This window comes from Acinonyx jubatus, chromosome C1 (assembly GCF_027475565.1).
Source record: "Acinonyx jubatus isolate Ajub_Pintada_27869175 chromosome C1, VMU_Ajub_asm_v1.0, whole genome shotgun sequence".
In the NCBI taxonomy this organism is placed as follows: domain Eukaryota; kingdom Metazoa; phylum Chordata; class Mammalia; order Carnivora; family Felidae; genus Acinonyx; species Acinonyx jubatus.
Genome location: NC_069381.1, coordinates 129,001,386 through 129,014,336, shown reverse-complemented (window position 1 = coordinate 129,014,336; position 12,951 = coordinate 129,001,386). Strand labels below are relative to the sequence as shown.

The window sequence follows — 12,951 nt, the reverse complement described above, 5'->3', positions numbered from 1 at the left end:
AGTGGTAAAATAGGTAGTCTCTTACTTTGCTTCCTTCACAAGAAGAACAAGTAACAATTATTCAAGAACATATACCCTGGGAGAATTCTAGAGCATGGGGTGAGGCTAAAGCACCCCTATACCTCAGGGACCAAGACAGACTGCGTTAGAGAGTAAGAGGCTATAGGCTGACCATATTGACCCTCCCCCAGCACAGTCAGCACCATGGGGAGAGAACTCTTCTGAGCCTCTGGTTGCTCCTCTGGGAGAAGAACCCGGGAGGGACCACCAGCCCACTCCAGCATTGGGTTTGCTTTATGGGAGCCCCTACTCGGATCTTGCACAATGGGGATTGCAGAGGAATCTGCAGGGCCCAGCAACTGGGAATCTGACTGTAATAGAGAAGGTAAGAAGGGCTTGAAACAACCAGCACATGAATCTTGGCAGACCAAGCTTGTACCTGCAATGCTCGAGCAGTAATCCGAACCAGCAGATTTGCTCATCTGCAGAACCAAGTCATGGGCACACTCTGACCAGGGAACTCAATGGGGTGTAGATCTGCCAGATTCAGATCCTCAAACTAGGAATTTGCCAGCTCTAGAGTCTGGTTTGACTGTGCTCAAAGAGTAGAGTCACAACCCCACCCACTCTGTAGAATGTCTTCCAGCCAGCCCCATCTGACCAGAAGGGCTGGTGACAATTCCTAGAATCTGCTGTCCAGTGATGCTCCATCTGAAAGGTGGGTGGGCAGAACTGACAGCCCCCAGAGCAAAGCCAGTACCAAGCATGGAGGGTTCCTGTACTACTCACAAGCAAGGGAATTAATTCATGGCCAATGTTGAGGATAGAGCCAGGCCCCTCCAAACCAGAGCGCCTATTTGGGAAATTGAGAATAGTCTGGAGCAACCCTTCCCCACAAACTCCTGCTGCCTTACCACCACCCAGGCAAGGGAGCTGAGATGTAGCCCCATCCATATGGAGAGTGTCTTCCGGCCTCATCTGACCAGAAGGGATGGAGACAGCTCTGTGCAGCCGACTGGTGTGGAAGCCTAGAGGAAGGCAGATAGAGCCAATAATCTGCAAAGAAAACCAGTGGCCCTGATCAGTCTGGGAACTTGGAGTGTGGGTTGGTTTGAGTTAAGACAACAAAGCTTTGTTGGCTTTAGAGCTGCTTCTCCTGGTGCACCCAGGCAGGGAATCTAATTTATAGGCCTACTAATTGCTAAATACAGTCTTCTGCCTGTCTGACCAAGGAACCTAACCAGAGCACCCAGAAGGCTACAGAACCCATTCAACAGCCCTATGTATGTGTGGCTCTAGAGCAGAGAGCACAGCCTGTGGTTTCCCCAGTCTGCAGAGAAAACTCGTGGACTCAACTACCAGGGAATTTAGTACACATTCTGGCCTGATTTGAGTTCCCAAGCAAAGAGCTGTATAAGCCCTGGGTCCCATCCTGCTTCCCCACCAGAGTAGGGAAGACTCATTCATAATCCCGTCTATTACTGAATATAGTACCTAGTCCTGACCATCTGGTAAACTTCACCTACGAGTCCAGGTAACTGTAGTACCCATCCTACGTCATTTGGGTAAAAAACCAATCTAGGCATCCTATTTAGCTATTCTCACTGAAAGGACCACCCCCTGCCTTCCCCGTCTTCAGAGCTAGAACAGTTGCCTCACCTGAAATAGACCATAAAAGCAGGTCCCACCTGCCCAATCACATTACGGGACCAAGAAACCCAAACTTAGATAACTAGTGAAGAGCAGTATCAGCTGTTTGCTTTAACCTATAAAGTCTGGAAGAGGACCTGGACCATCCAAATGCACATATAGAGATATTTTATTGCAGCATTGCTTTTAGTAATGAGATTTAGAAATAATCTAAATACCCGTTAATCTTTTAATGAAGGAATAGAATGCACTCGTCAGTGTAACAAACCTACTTCATGCATTTACAAAATGATCTCCAAAACATAGTAAGTGTAAAAAAAACAACCCTTAAATATGTTAACTACAAGGTTATTTATTTATGAAAATACAAATGAATTTGTTGATCTGCATATGTGTAGAAACATATGCTATCTGCTTGAAGCACTCACCACACTGTAACTGTTTAGAGAAAGAGACAGCTTAGGATCTCAATAATTTTGATGATTTGAAGCTTATGATAAAATTTGATAAATGATGGCTGCTGGTTCAAATTGTCGGCCAAATAATGTTTGGCTACCACAATGCTCTGTTTGGTTAGTTTTTAAATTGAGCAGCCGTTAAATGAAACATCATGAGAGTCACATAAGAAATCATGATTGTCAACCTATTTTAAAACTCAAATTTGGCAACAAAAGGCAGGAGTTTGGCAAGACATGTCAAATTTTCAAGCCAACCACAATTCTTATTAGCCTCTTTACTCCATTTTTATTAAAGTGTATTTATTTATTTTGAGAGAGAGAGGTAGAGAGTGAGTGGGAGAGGAGCAGAGAGAGAGGGAGAGAGAATCCCAAACAGTCTCTGTGCTGTCAGCACAGAGCCCAATGCAGGGCTTGAACCCACAAACTGTGAGATCATGACTTGAGCCAAGACCAAGAGGTGGATGCTTAACTGACTGAACCACCCACGTGCTCCTTTACTCACTTCTGTTTTCTGCCTAGCACCTGTGGTTTGGGGGCATAGTTTCTTTTATTATTTTCACTATCATCACTATATTTAATATCTAAAATCCTCAACAACACACTTTCTTGGATTCTAATGTTCTGCTAGAACTGATGTCACATCTGCAAAATGATTAAATCACCTGCCCTAGTAATTTCTTTTCTTGGTGGGTGCTTTTCTTTTATACATAGTAGTAACACCAGTGTCCATTATAGTGTGCGAGTCACATCATGCAGCTTCAGGGAAAGAATTAATGAATGAAAGGAATAAGTGAAATCAGTGGCTGTGGAAGGGAATAAAGGCAACTAGCTAGTTCTTTAGTCTCATGAGCTAAATGTTATCACTAAGCTAAACAACTGTAGTTATGGTAGAAAACTCCAGAACAGTTGGAGTCTTAGGAGGAAACCTAATGTAATTAAGATTCCTTAGGTCTCTGTGTAGCGAGAGACTTTTTTGTCTAGCTACTTAGAAAATTGTGCGTTACTTGGTTCCTGACATAGGTTGGAACCAATTTGTAAGAACAACTATAAAGTCAAAGCCACTACTTAGATAGTCCTGTGGTAAGCCTAAATGATTAGGTCAGAATCCAAGCCCATAATTTCTGTTTTCAAAGATGAAATGAAGAGGTTGTCTTATCTTCTCTTATTCTGGGAATCTTGGGGTTTAACTTGAAAAGTAGATGAATTTGAAATAATTCTATTATTCCACTAACATTCCATAGTCTCAACTGATTCTACAAATACCTTGACAATGGGGTGTTTCCTTTCAATTAGAACTAATTGAAAACCCGTATGTCTTCTAATTTGCCTGAGACATTTCCTATATGTAAAGTATAGTTGACTTGGGAAATGAATATACAGAAACTCAAGATCCTTTCACTAAAATTTCAACTTTTATCTGAGCATTTCTGAATCCAGAGAAAGCAACTTAAAGCATGTGATGTATATTTTAACATTTTCTTTTGATCTGTCACTTGATCTTTTTCTTTTGAGCTAAATGGCCCAAGCATACACACAGGGAGACTTTCGAGAAAGTGAAGTCTTACTTTTTAATTAGAGCAAATGTGTTAATGAATATAAAGTAATTTGAATACTGCAGAGACCTCTTAAATCTCTATCAATAAATCTGGGACTGCAGCCGGCCTATCTGTGCACCATAGATTTAGTTAAGGTTGGGCTTGAAATACGACAGTGAAATGAATTTGTTACTAATGCAATCAAGTGTTTCAGTAATTCATGAGAAAGTAATTCCTCAATGTACATGACTCACTTAATAATTTAAGAGTTTTCAGACTTGATAATAGAACCAATGAGCTCTTCATGGATTAAAAAATAAAGAAATTCACTACCTGCCCCAAGTATTGTATTCCTTAAATTTACTTTAATTATCACACTATTTATTCTGTGGAATAAAAGTTTGTTTAGGTAATGGTCTGTTCCTCTGTGCTTTTTCTATAGACTCCACACAAAAAGTCTTATTTTCTATATAATTAATAATCAATTTGGTTCTGAGTATATATATTCTGCATTTGAACAAAATATTCAATCACCCAACTAGTTGGATTCTCATCATTTTTAACACAGATTCATAGCATGTGGGGATGTATTTTGAAGACCAATGATCCATGCAAAAGAGATATATGATCAGGGTTTTAAAAATATCCATTTAAACTTTATGTATTTTGTAGGCAATATTTTTTCTAGAAAAAAATTATTTGAAAGTGCTAGATAATCTATATTACCTATGCTATTACCTTGGAGAAATCATTTGATAAAATATAAAACAGTAAGAGTGTGTTTTTTTTTGTTGTCGTTAAATAAAGTAAAGAAAGATCAGTAAAATCCACATGTGTTTTCTTTTTTTTATACTTCTCACCCATCACTATGCTTCTTTTTCTCTCCTTAATCCAGTGTTCTGTATGTTATTAGAGTTCCATACAATGCTATAAATATATTGTATCTGCTAAAAAGCCTAATAGTTTTCTTCTCACCGAAATAGTGTTGGCCTTTATTCTATAGGTTTTGTTATTTCAGTTACATGAAACATGCTGAATTTGGCAACATGCTTGGAGGGAGAAGAGAAAGTTGTGTTAATTTAATCCAAGCTAAATTTTAACTTCAGAGCTCTCTGAAACAATAAGTGAATTACAGAAGGTTTAAAAAAAAGGGGGGGGCAAGCAGTTATCCAGGAGATCCTGTTAACAGTTTTAAAATGAGCCGCCTGGGTGGCTTAGTCAGTTGAACATCCAACTTCGGCTCAGGTCATGATCTTGTGGTTCGTGAGTTTGAGCCCCGTGTCAGTCTCTACGCTGACAGCTCAGAGTCGGGAGCCTGCTTTAGATTCTGTGTCTCTCTCTCTGTCCCTCCTCCATTTACACTCTCTGTCCCTGTCTGAAAATAGATAAATAAAACATTAAAAAATAAAATAAAACCTTTCTTTTAAAAAGTAAATAAAATAAAGCCATTAGTGTTATACTTTTTTTTTTCACCTTTTCTTAATCAAGTCTCAATTTGAGATCAACAGTAGTTTCCATATAATAGTACAAAAGCCAGATCAGTCCTCTGTATGCCCTTCCTGTATTCCTGGCATCTTCTCATCTTGTGGTCTGTGGCTCACCTGTATTAGACAGCAGTGCTTGTTCAAAATGCTGGTTCCCAGATATCCCTCAAGACCTAATCAATCACTCATCCATGTCCAAGAACAGATCTGGGAACTTGGATTTTAACAAGTTCTTAGGTTCTTAGACACACCAGATTTTAGAAGCACTTCAGACAAACAACTCTGATAGCTGAAATCCTTTCAGCAAATGTTAAAGCTTTGAGTCAGGATGAGATCCAGAGGCATCAGAGATAATAAATACTCAGATATGTCAAGACTCTTTAATTTTGTGTTTTTGTGGGAGTAATGAGGAATTTATGATATCAACATTACTGAAAAGTTTCAATAATGCTCTACCCCCTGAAGAATGACAATACTATACAAATTCTGCGAGTTTGTGTTCGAGTAAAAAAGTGTCTGTAATAAATGCAAAGGTGCTTAAGTTTATGATTATATCTTCAGGTTCACAATGTCCTACTATTCAAGAGACCTGTTGTATTACTTATACTTTGAAATTACTGATGTGTTAATTTCCAGGTTAAAAATTAAGTCAATGTGTCTTCTTTACATCTAGATATTTATTTGCTTTCTGTACTTTATCATTAATTGGGAAATATAAGAATTTTGTGTTTTCTATTAAAATAAATTTAAGTAGCAGAATAGGGCAGAACAAAAATTCTTACCCTCTGCAAAATTAAATCCGTAAAGCAGTATTCTGGTACACAAGCTGTGTAGGAATGAGTCATCAGAATATCATTTTTAGAATCTTTCTTTTTTTTTCCTAATTTTTTTTTTTTCTCATTCTGTTCTTTCTGGAAGTCAGTGGGCCCTGGTTGGCTTGGCTGGGGCTGGGAACTAAGGGAGACAGATCAGGACTGTTACTACTTCATTCCTGGAAGCTGTCTTGTTGTAGTCGAGGTCTACCAAAAGAAAAAAACCTCTCATTCTCCTCCACAGTCAGTCCGGTTGCCTTTAAACTTCTGAAACCCAGAATGGCACAACCCAGTCCTAAATGTCTAGAGCCCATGAGGACATAGAGGGAAAGTTGTTGAGAAGTTCTATCTAGGTTTTTAATTGAGTCATCTATGTTAGTACTGGTGGATTTGTGAATAAGCCAGACAAGAGCATTGCTTTCAGGAAACAACAAATAAATGAGATTTGACTTCATTCAATTTATAGCTATTTGGAGAATGTATTTTACCATTAATGCCTCAAAGCCATGAAACAGCATAGAGTGTGTTTGACTAACACATAGTTAAATGTGTCAGATTACTCTGTGTTTGCAGTGCAGTGTCTTTAAAATTCAGAAACAGCTCACCAGATATGAAATCCCTGTGCCACAACTTATTAGTTACATGATTTTAATAAAGTATTGAAGGGGACCAATATATGCTTCTTTGGCATAAGGACTGTTTTCAGCTGAAGGCAATTGAGGAGCAGCAGATAAAGGAAAACTCTAAGAGAGCATAAGTTTCCCTTTTGTAAAAGAAATGAACATTTATAAAGGAAATTTCCACTTGCAAAAAAAATGTCTTCTTGTCTCAGACCAGGTAGGAGGAGGTCTCTTAACTCATCAGTGGAGGAGCTGCCCATTTAAATCTGCTTAAGAAACCTTACTAAACAATCCTCATTCACCACACATTTTCTAGTCTCCTTCCCATAATTTACCTCCTCCTTTCCCAGAAGTCCCAAATCTTTTTTTTTTCCTTTGTTTAGACTTAGATGGTATATTTATCCCGTAAATTCTATTTTCCTGAGTCATTTTTCTTTGTGAATTCCCATACGTATGCATGTGCTTAAACCTATTTTTTATTTCTTTGTTTGTTTGTTTGTTTGTTGTTGCTTTTCCTCTTGTTATGTAATCTTGTTTTCAGTTTTTCAGTTCAGGCAGGCCCTCGCCATTGAACCAAGGAAGGTAGTTTACTTATTTTTTCTCCCTGACAGAATCTTAACGTTTCTAAAACTTAACTTTTTTGTTAGAATATGATTTTTATCTACTTCATAGGGCATGTGTAAAAATTAAAATTGTAATGCATATAAAACATTTAACATAATATGTAATAAATCAGAACTCAATATGAAGTATCTATCATCATCATCATCATCATCATCATCATCATCATACTCCTGTAGTGGGAATAGTTTGCTCTCTGCTTATCCCAAAAATCAGATTGGTTCATTCATTAGTTTTACTATTTTAGCTGTCTAAAGAATTACAACACCAAGTGTTAAAAAGACATTGGACTTTATATTTTCCTTATACATTAGAGTTTGTTAAGCTAAAACATACTTATCATAGGTGGAATGTTAATTTAAAAGTTTGTCTTATTTATATTTTAATTAAAAGAAACAAGAGAGACACTTGGCTGACTCAGTCAGTGAAGCATGTGACTTTTGATGTTCAAGTTGTAGGTTTGAGTCCCACGTTGGATATAGAGATTACTTAAAAAAAAATCTTAAAAAGAAAAAAAAAAGCAAGAAATGATATTAGAATTATGGAGCATTTTCTCAGAGTGTGTTAATATTTCTAGTTCCTCAATTTGTCATTCCATTTTCTTTGGAATCCCCTTGATATGGAGCATAGTTAAATACTTGCAGAAAGAAAGTCAAGCAGATTCTCATGAAACTAAGTAATTGGCCTAACGTTTTGTAAAATTGTGCCTTTTAATAGCCAAAAGGGACTCTTAGAAATCCATTAATATGATCATTCCTTGGTCAAATTTGGGAAAATAACATTTCTAAGAGAAAAAACAACACATATTAGCAAATTTAAGATGGTAATATCTTATTGTAATGAATTGTCTTCAACTTTACTTGCCCAATATTTTCCACGTTTAACTATACAACTCCATACATCTCCTTTTATTAATTTATGTTTTTCATTTTTTTATTTTTTTAAAAATACATAATAACCTCTTAAAGAACAGATTAGTCTTGGGTAACAATGTCCTTTATAGAAAAGAAACTGAAAACATTAAGAAAATTACACAAGGGCCAAGTAGTCAATGAATCTGAGAGTGTGTATGTTTGTGTATGTTGGGGGGGGTGTTATTTTTAAAATAATTACATGGTAGGTTCTTCTATTTTTTATTCACCCAAAGCTCTGAGAATGTGAGTCATACAAAGATCAGCAATTTATTATTTTTTTTTTTCCTGGAAGTTTCTTATTTGAACACAATCCACTCACAAGCTATAGTAACAAGTTGTAATGAGCATAATTACAACCTGTAGGGGAAGAAAAACTTTTCCATTATCCTTTTAGTTTCAGTGGCTGAGGGAGCTGGAGGGGGCAGTATGGATTAAATTTAAAGCAGACAGATTAACAGGAAAAAAGGCATACAAATTTATTGTGTGTGTGTGTGTGTGTGTGTGTTAATTTTGTGTTCATGGGTCATCCTAGAAAGAGGTAAATAATCAAATAAGTGGTGAGATTTGAGAGCTTATGTACCATTTTACCAGAGGAAGGGAAGGGGCAGGGGACAATTCTGTGAGAATACAGTAGTTCTTAAAAGGGTGGAGGAAGGCCATTTATGGAAACATAAATGACTTTTTTGAGATTTAAATGGGCCCTTGGGGAAATAGATAGGATCTATGATAGTTTTGTGACAATGTCTGTTTGGGTAGAAGGCTGGCATCTTGTCTCCAAGAAGATAATTCTTGGGGATGGAATTTATGACAGTTGTGCTCTTTGGGGAAATTTTGCTTGTAGGCCAATAAAGGATTTCAGGAATTCAGATGTCATTGGCTCAAAATAATTCTTATGCCAAAGTGGCATATTTTGGGATGTCATATCCCTAGACCCCTTCAGATTTCATAGTAGATTAATAATGAATTGACATATTTGTGACAACATGGATGGACCTTGAGGGCATCATGCTAAGTGAAATAAACTTGGGAAAAACAAATACTCTATGATCTCACTTTTATGTGAAATCCTAAAAAACAAACAAAACCGAGGCACCTGGGTGGCTCAGTCGGTTAAGCGTCTGACTTCAGCTCAGGTCATGATCTCATGGTCCATGAGTTCAAGCCCCACGTCGGGCTCTGTACTGACAGCTCACAGCCTGGAGCCTGTTTCAGATTCTGTGTCTCCCTCTCTGTCTCTCTCTCTGCCCCTCCCCTGCTCATGCTCTGTCTCTTTGTCTCTGAGAAATGAATAAACCTTCAAACAAACAAACAAACAAACAGACAGACAAAAAACCTTCATAGATACAGAGAATAAATTGGTAGTTGTCAGAGCCAGGAAGGTGGGCAAAATGAAAGGAAGGGGTCAAAAGACACAAACTTCCACTCATAAACTAAGTAAATAAACACACTATAGAATGTACATCATTGTGACCATAATTAATGAAAGCGTATTGCAGATTTGAACATTGCTGAGAGAGTAAATCTTAAAAGTCCTCATCACAAGAAAAAAAATTTGCAACTCTGTATGGTAACATGTTAACTGGACTTATTGTAATGACCATTTTTCCATTTTGCAATCTACACAAATATCAGATCATTACGTTGTACACTTGAAACTAACATTATATGTCACTTAGACCTCAATACAATTATAAATTGATATAATATTAATAACAAATTAATTAATGTTAATAACTATTTGTCGATGACAATTCATTTTGGAATAGTCTGATAGACATTGCTAAGGAGACCTTCAAGGCTTTAGTCCTAGGAACACTAAAGAACTGTTACTTTAACTGCATCACGCTTTCCTCTCTTGAGGAAAAAGAATGCATTAAATCGATGTAGTCAGCTGTACATCACATTCTGTATCCTTGACCTGGGTTTCAAGTAGTGTGTTTTGCAGGTGGAGAGCAGGTGCTCCTGGCCTTTGTAGATGTGTATATGCATGCTGTTTACCTTTACATTTATTGCTGAATTTGGTACCAAAAGAATGTTGTTCAATTTTAGTCCATGCTTTGAGTTTACTCCTGTAAATTACACTTGACAAAGTAGGGGTTGTTTGAAAACCAACTGTGTGAGTTTTCAAAACCTTTTTTATCTGGCAATATGGTATAGAAAATCAAACCCCGTGTGGCCATCAGTAGAGTATATTAAACTACAGGATATGTTTGCAAGGGGGCTTTGTAACTACTTTGAGTCTGCAGATCTAGTATCATATTTTGTCAAATACCTGATTTTGTAAAAACCTTGAGGACACCAAATGGTCCCATAAATTTTCTGTGAATTTTTTAAAAATATTCTTCACTAGGGTCATCTTTGTGAATTAACTAGGCATGTAAACCTCAGTGGGAGCCGGGCAGAATTATAGTATACCACAGTAGAGAAAGAATTATTATTTCCTAAGTTATTATGTACAATGGGCAAGGATGGCCTAGGTATAGAAGATCATATGCAGGACCTCTGATCTAGTTTGTTGGAGTTTATATTTGTCCAGATGCAAAATGTCATTAGTATAAATGAAGAAAAGGGACAGTCTGTTCTGCTCAACAAGGTCATGTAGTTTTAATCAGCTGCTAAATCTGCCTAGAGCACAAGGGCTACATCTGGCAATATATTACTTTGAATAGAAAAATTACTTTAAAATATTTTTAATGATGATGATACGAATTAAAATACAATGAAAACACATTTCAAGGGCTCCTGGCTGGCTCAGTTGGTAGAACATGCTCTTGATCTCAAGGTCATGAATTCAAGCTCCACATTGGGTGTAGAGCCTACTAGGAAGGAAGGAAGGAAGGAAGGAAGGAAGGAAGGAAGGAAGGAAGGAAGGAAGGAAGGAAGGAAGGGGAGGGAAGAAGGAAGGGAGGGAGTAAGGAACATTTCAAGAAAACATTATGTGTGAAAAATCTGCTTGGTCGACAGATCACATGGACTGCTTTCCTCTATGTCAGAAAACACCATGACCAGGTGGGGCAGAAAAGTTTCTATAACTTTCTATTCTCAAGAAAATATGCCTGTAACCATTACTATTGCCTCACACCCAATTAAAAACAAAAGGAAAGAGTGATCCAAGAGGTTTTTACTTCTGTGACTGATTCTGTAAATACCATGTAAAAAAAGGAAATATTTATGCTAAGTGCAGTTTCCTCTAGCATAAATTTCACCTGGGTTAGTTTTCCAAGTTTTATTATCCATGGGCTATATTTTATTATCCATCCCCAAGCACTTTTGGCTTGCTTGTCTTCTTGCACTTACTGGTCTTTTTTCTTTTTAATTCCTCATTAATTTTGCTGTTGTTGTTTTGTTTTTTGTTTGTTTGAGAGAGAGAGAGACAGAGACAGAAACAGAGAGAAAGAGAGACAGAGCACAAGAAGGGGAGGGCCCTAGAGAGAGGGAGACACAGAATCTGAAGCAGGCTCTAGGCTCTGAGCTGTCAGCACAGAGCCCAATGCTCTGTTCGAACCCACGAACTGCAAGATTATGACCTGAGCCCAAGTTGGATGCTTAACTGACTAAGCCACCCAGGCACCCCTGCAGTTAGTTGCCTTTCTGCTGCTCTCTTCCAGAATCACCTGCCTAACTGAAGTTAGCTTCTCCCCCACCCCAGGTCAGCCATAAGACTTAGAAAGAACTGAAGATTTGCCTCATGGTCAAGATGGAGACTTTACATAGATAAGGGCTAAAAGGGCCAGTAGATAAAAATATTCTAAGTTAATATATACATATATACATACATATATATATATACATACATACATATATACATATATATACATACATACATATATACATATGTATACATATATACATATATACACATATGTATGTATATATGTATATCTGCTATTGACACTAAAATTGTTTATGGACCAAAGTGTTATATATGAATAATGCCTGAATCAAGATTTTCTTTGGCTGTCTTTGACATGACATTTTTCTCCATGGTTGAACCATATTCTCATCAAGAATTTTTACCTCAGGTCAAGTTTACCAGGGCAAGTTTCTAACCAGGTAGGTGAATGCTTGGCTCATAATTTTGGTAAGCATTAAGGAATTAGAATATATTAAAATAGGATGATGTGAAACAGTGTTTATCAGTGGGTTGTCCTCATTCTATCTATACCAGAATAATCTGAGATCCTTGAGATGAGGCTCAGAAATATGCTTTTTATAAAGCATCAACTGCTTTGCCCACTGATCTCTATGACCAGCCTGTACAAAGAGCCTATTATGGGCTTTAGGAAAATATAGACCTCAGTTAAATCCTGGTTTTGTCATTTACTACTTGTAGAATCTTGGAAATCATGTAACTTAACTGACTCTTGTGATTTGTTATTTGTAACATAAGAATACTTCCAAAATTTCAAGACTGATTGAAAGAATAAAATGAGACATGTGTGAAATGGCCAACTATGTGCTTAAAATATTGTGTAAACTCAGAGGCAGACTCAAAATAAAATGCACTTGTAGAAACCCCTTTCAGGATTCTGGAATGGGCCCTAGAACTATCCTCACACAGTCAATGTGATGGCAAACTTTGCAATATTAAGATACTTCCGTTCCAATCAGTTAGGTCCACTGCTCCTTCAGCTGTAACTTCAACAGTGCTGCTGTCCCCCTTGTATGTATTGGTGTGATTTGGCTGTAGGCATTTTTAAGACTCAACTAATGGATGTTGAATTGAGAATACTTTTAGTTGGGTTGAGTGAAATATATTTATGTAGTTTGCAGCTATCCAAAAGTAGATTTGGCTTCCAGGAATATGCCTGGAAGACCTCTACCCCACCCAGCATCAACATCCAAAAGTGCAGGGCT

The 12,951-nt window shown here is 37.3% G+C and overlaps 1 protein-coding gene across 1 annotated transcript in view; it reads left to right on the top strand.

Annotated features, from left to right (window-relative positions):
* The first annotated feature begins 324 nt into the window (after positions 1-324).
* The window catches only part of LOC106966922 (thymocyte nuclear protein 1-like), a 191,255-nt gene continuing 178,628 nt past the window's right edge, over positions 325-12,951 (top strand). Inside the window, exon 1 of the mRNA XM_053203618.1 lies at positions 325-385. Within this exon, the coding sequence (XP_053059593.1) occupies positions 325-385 (61 nt within the window). The remainder of the gene's footprint in view (positions 386-12,951) is intronic.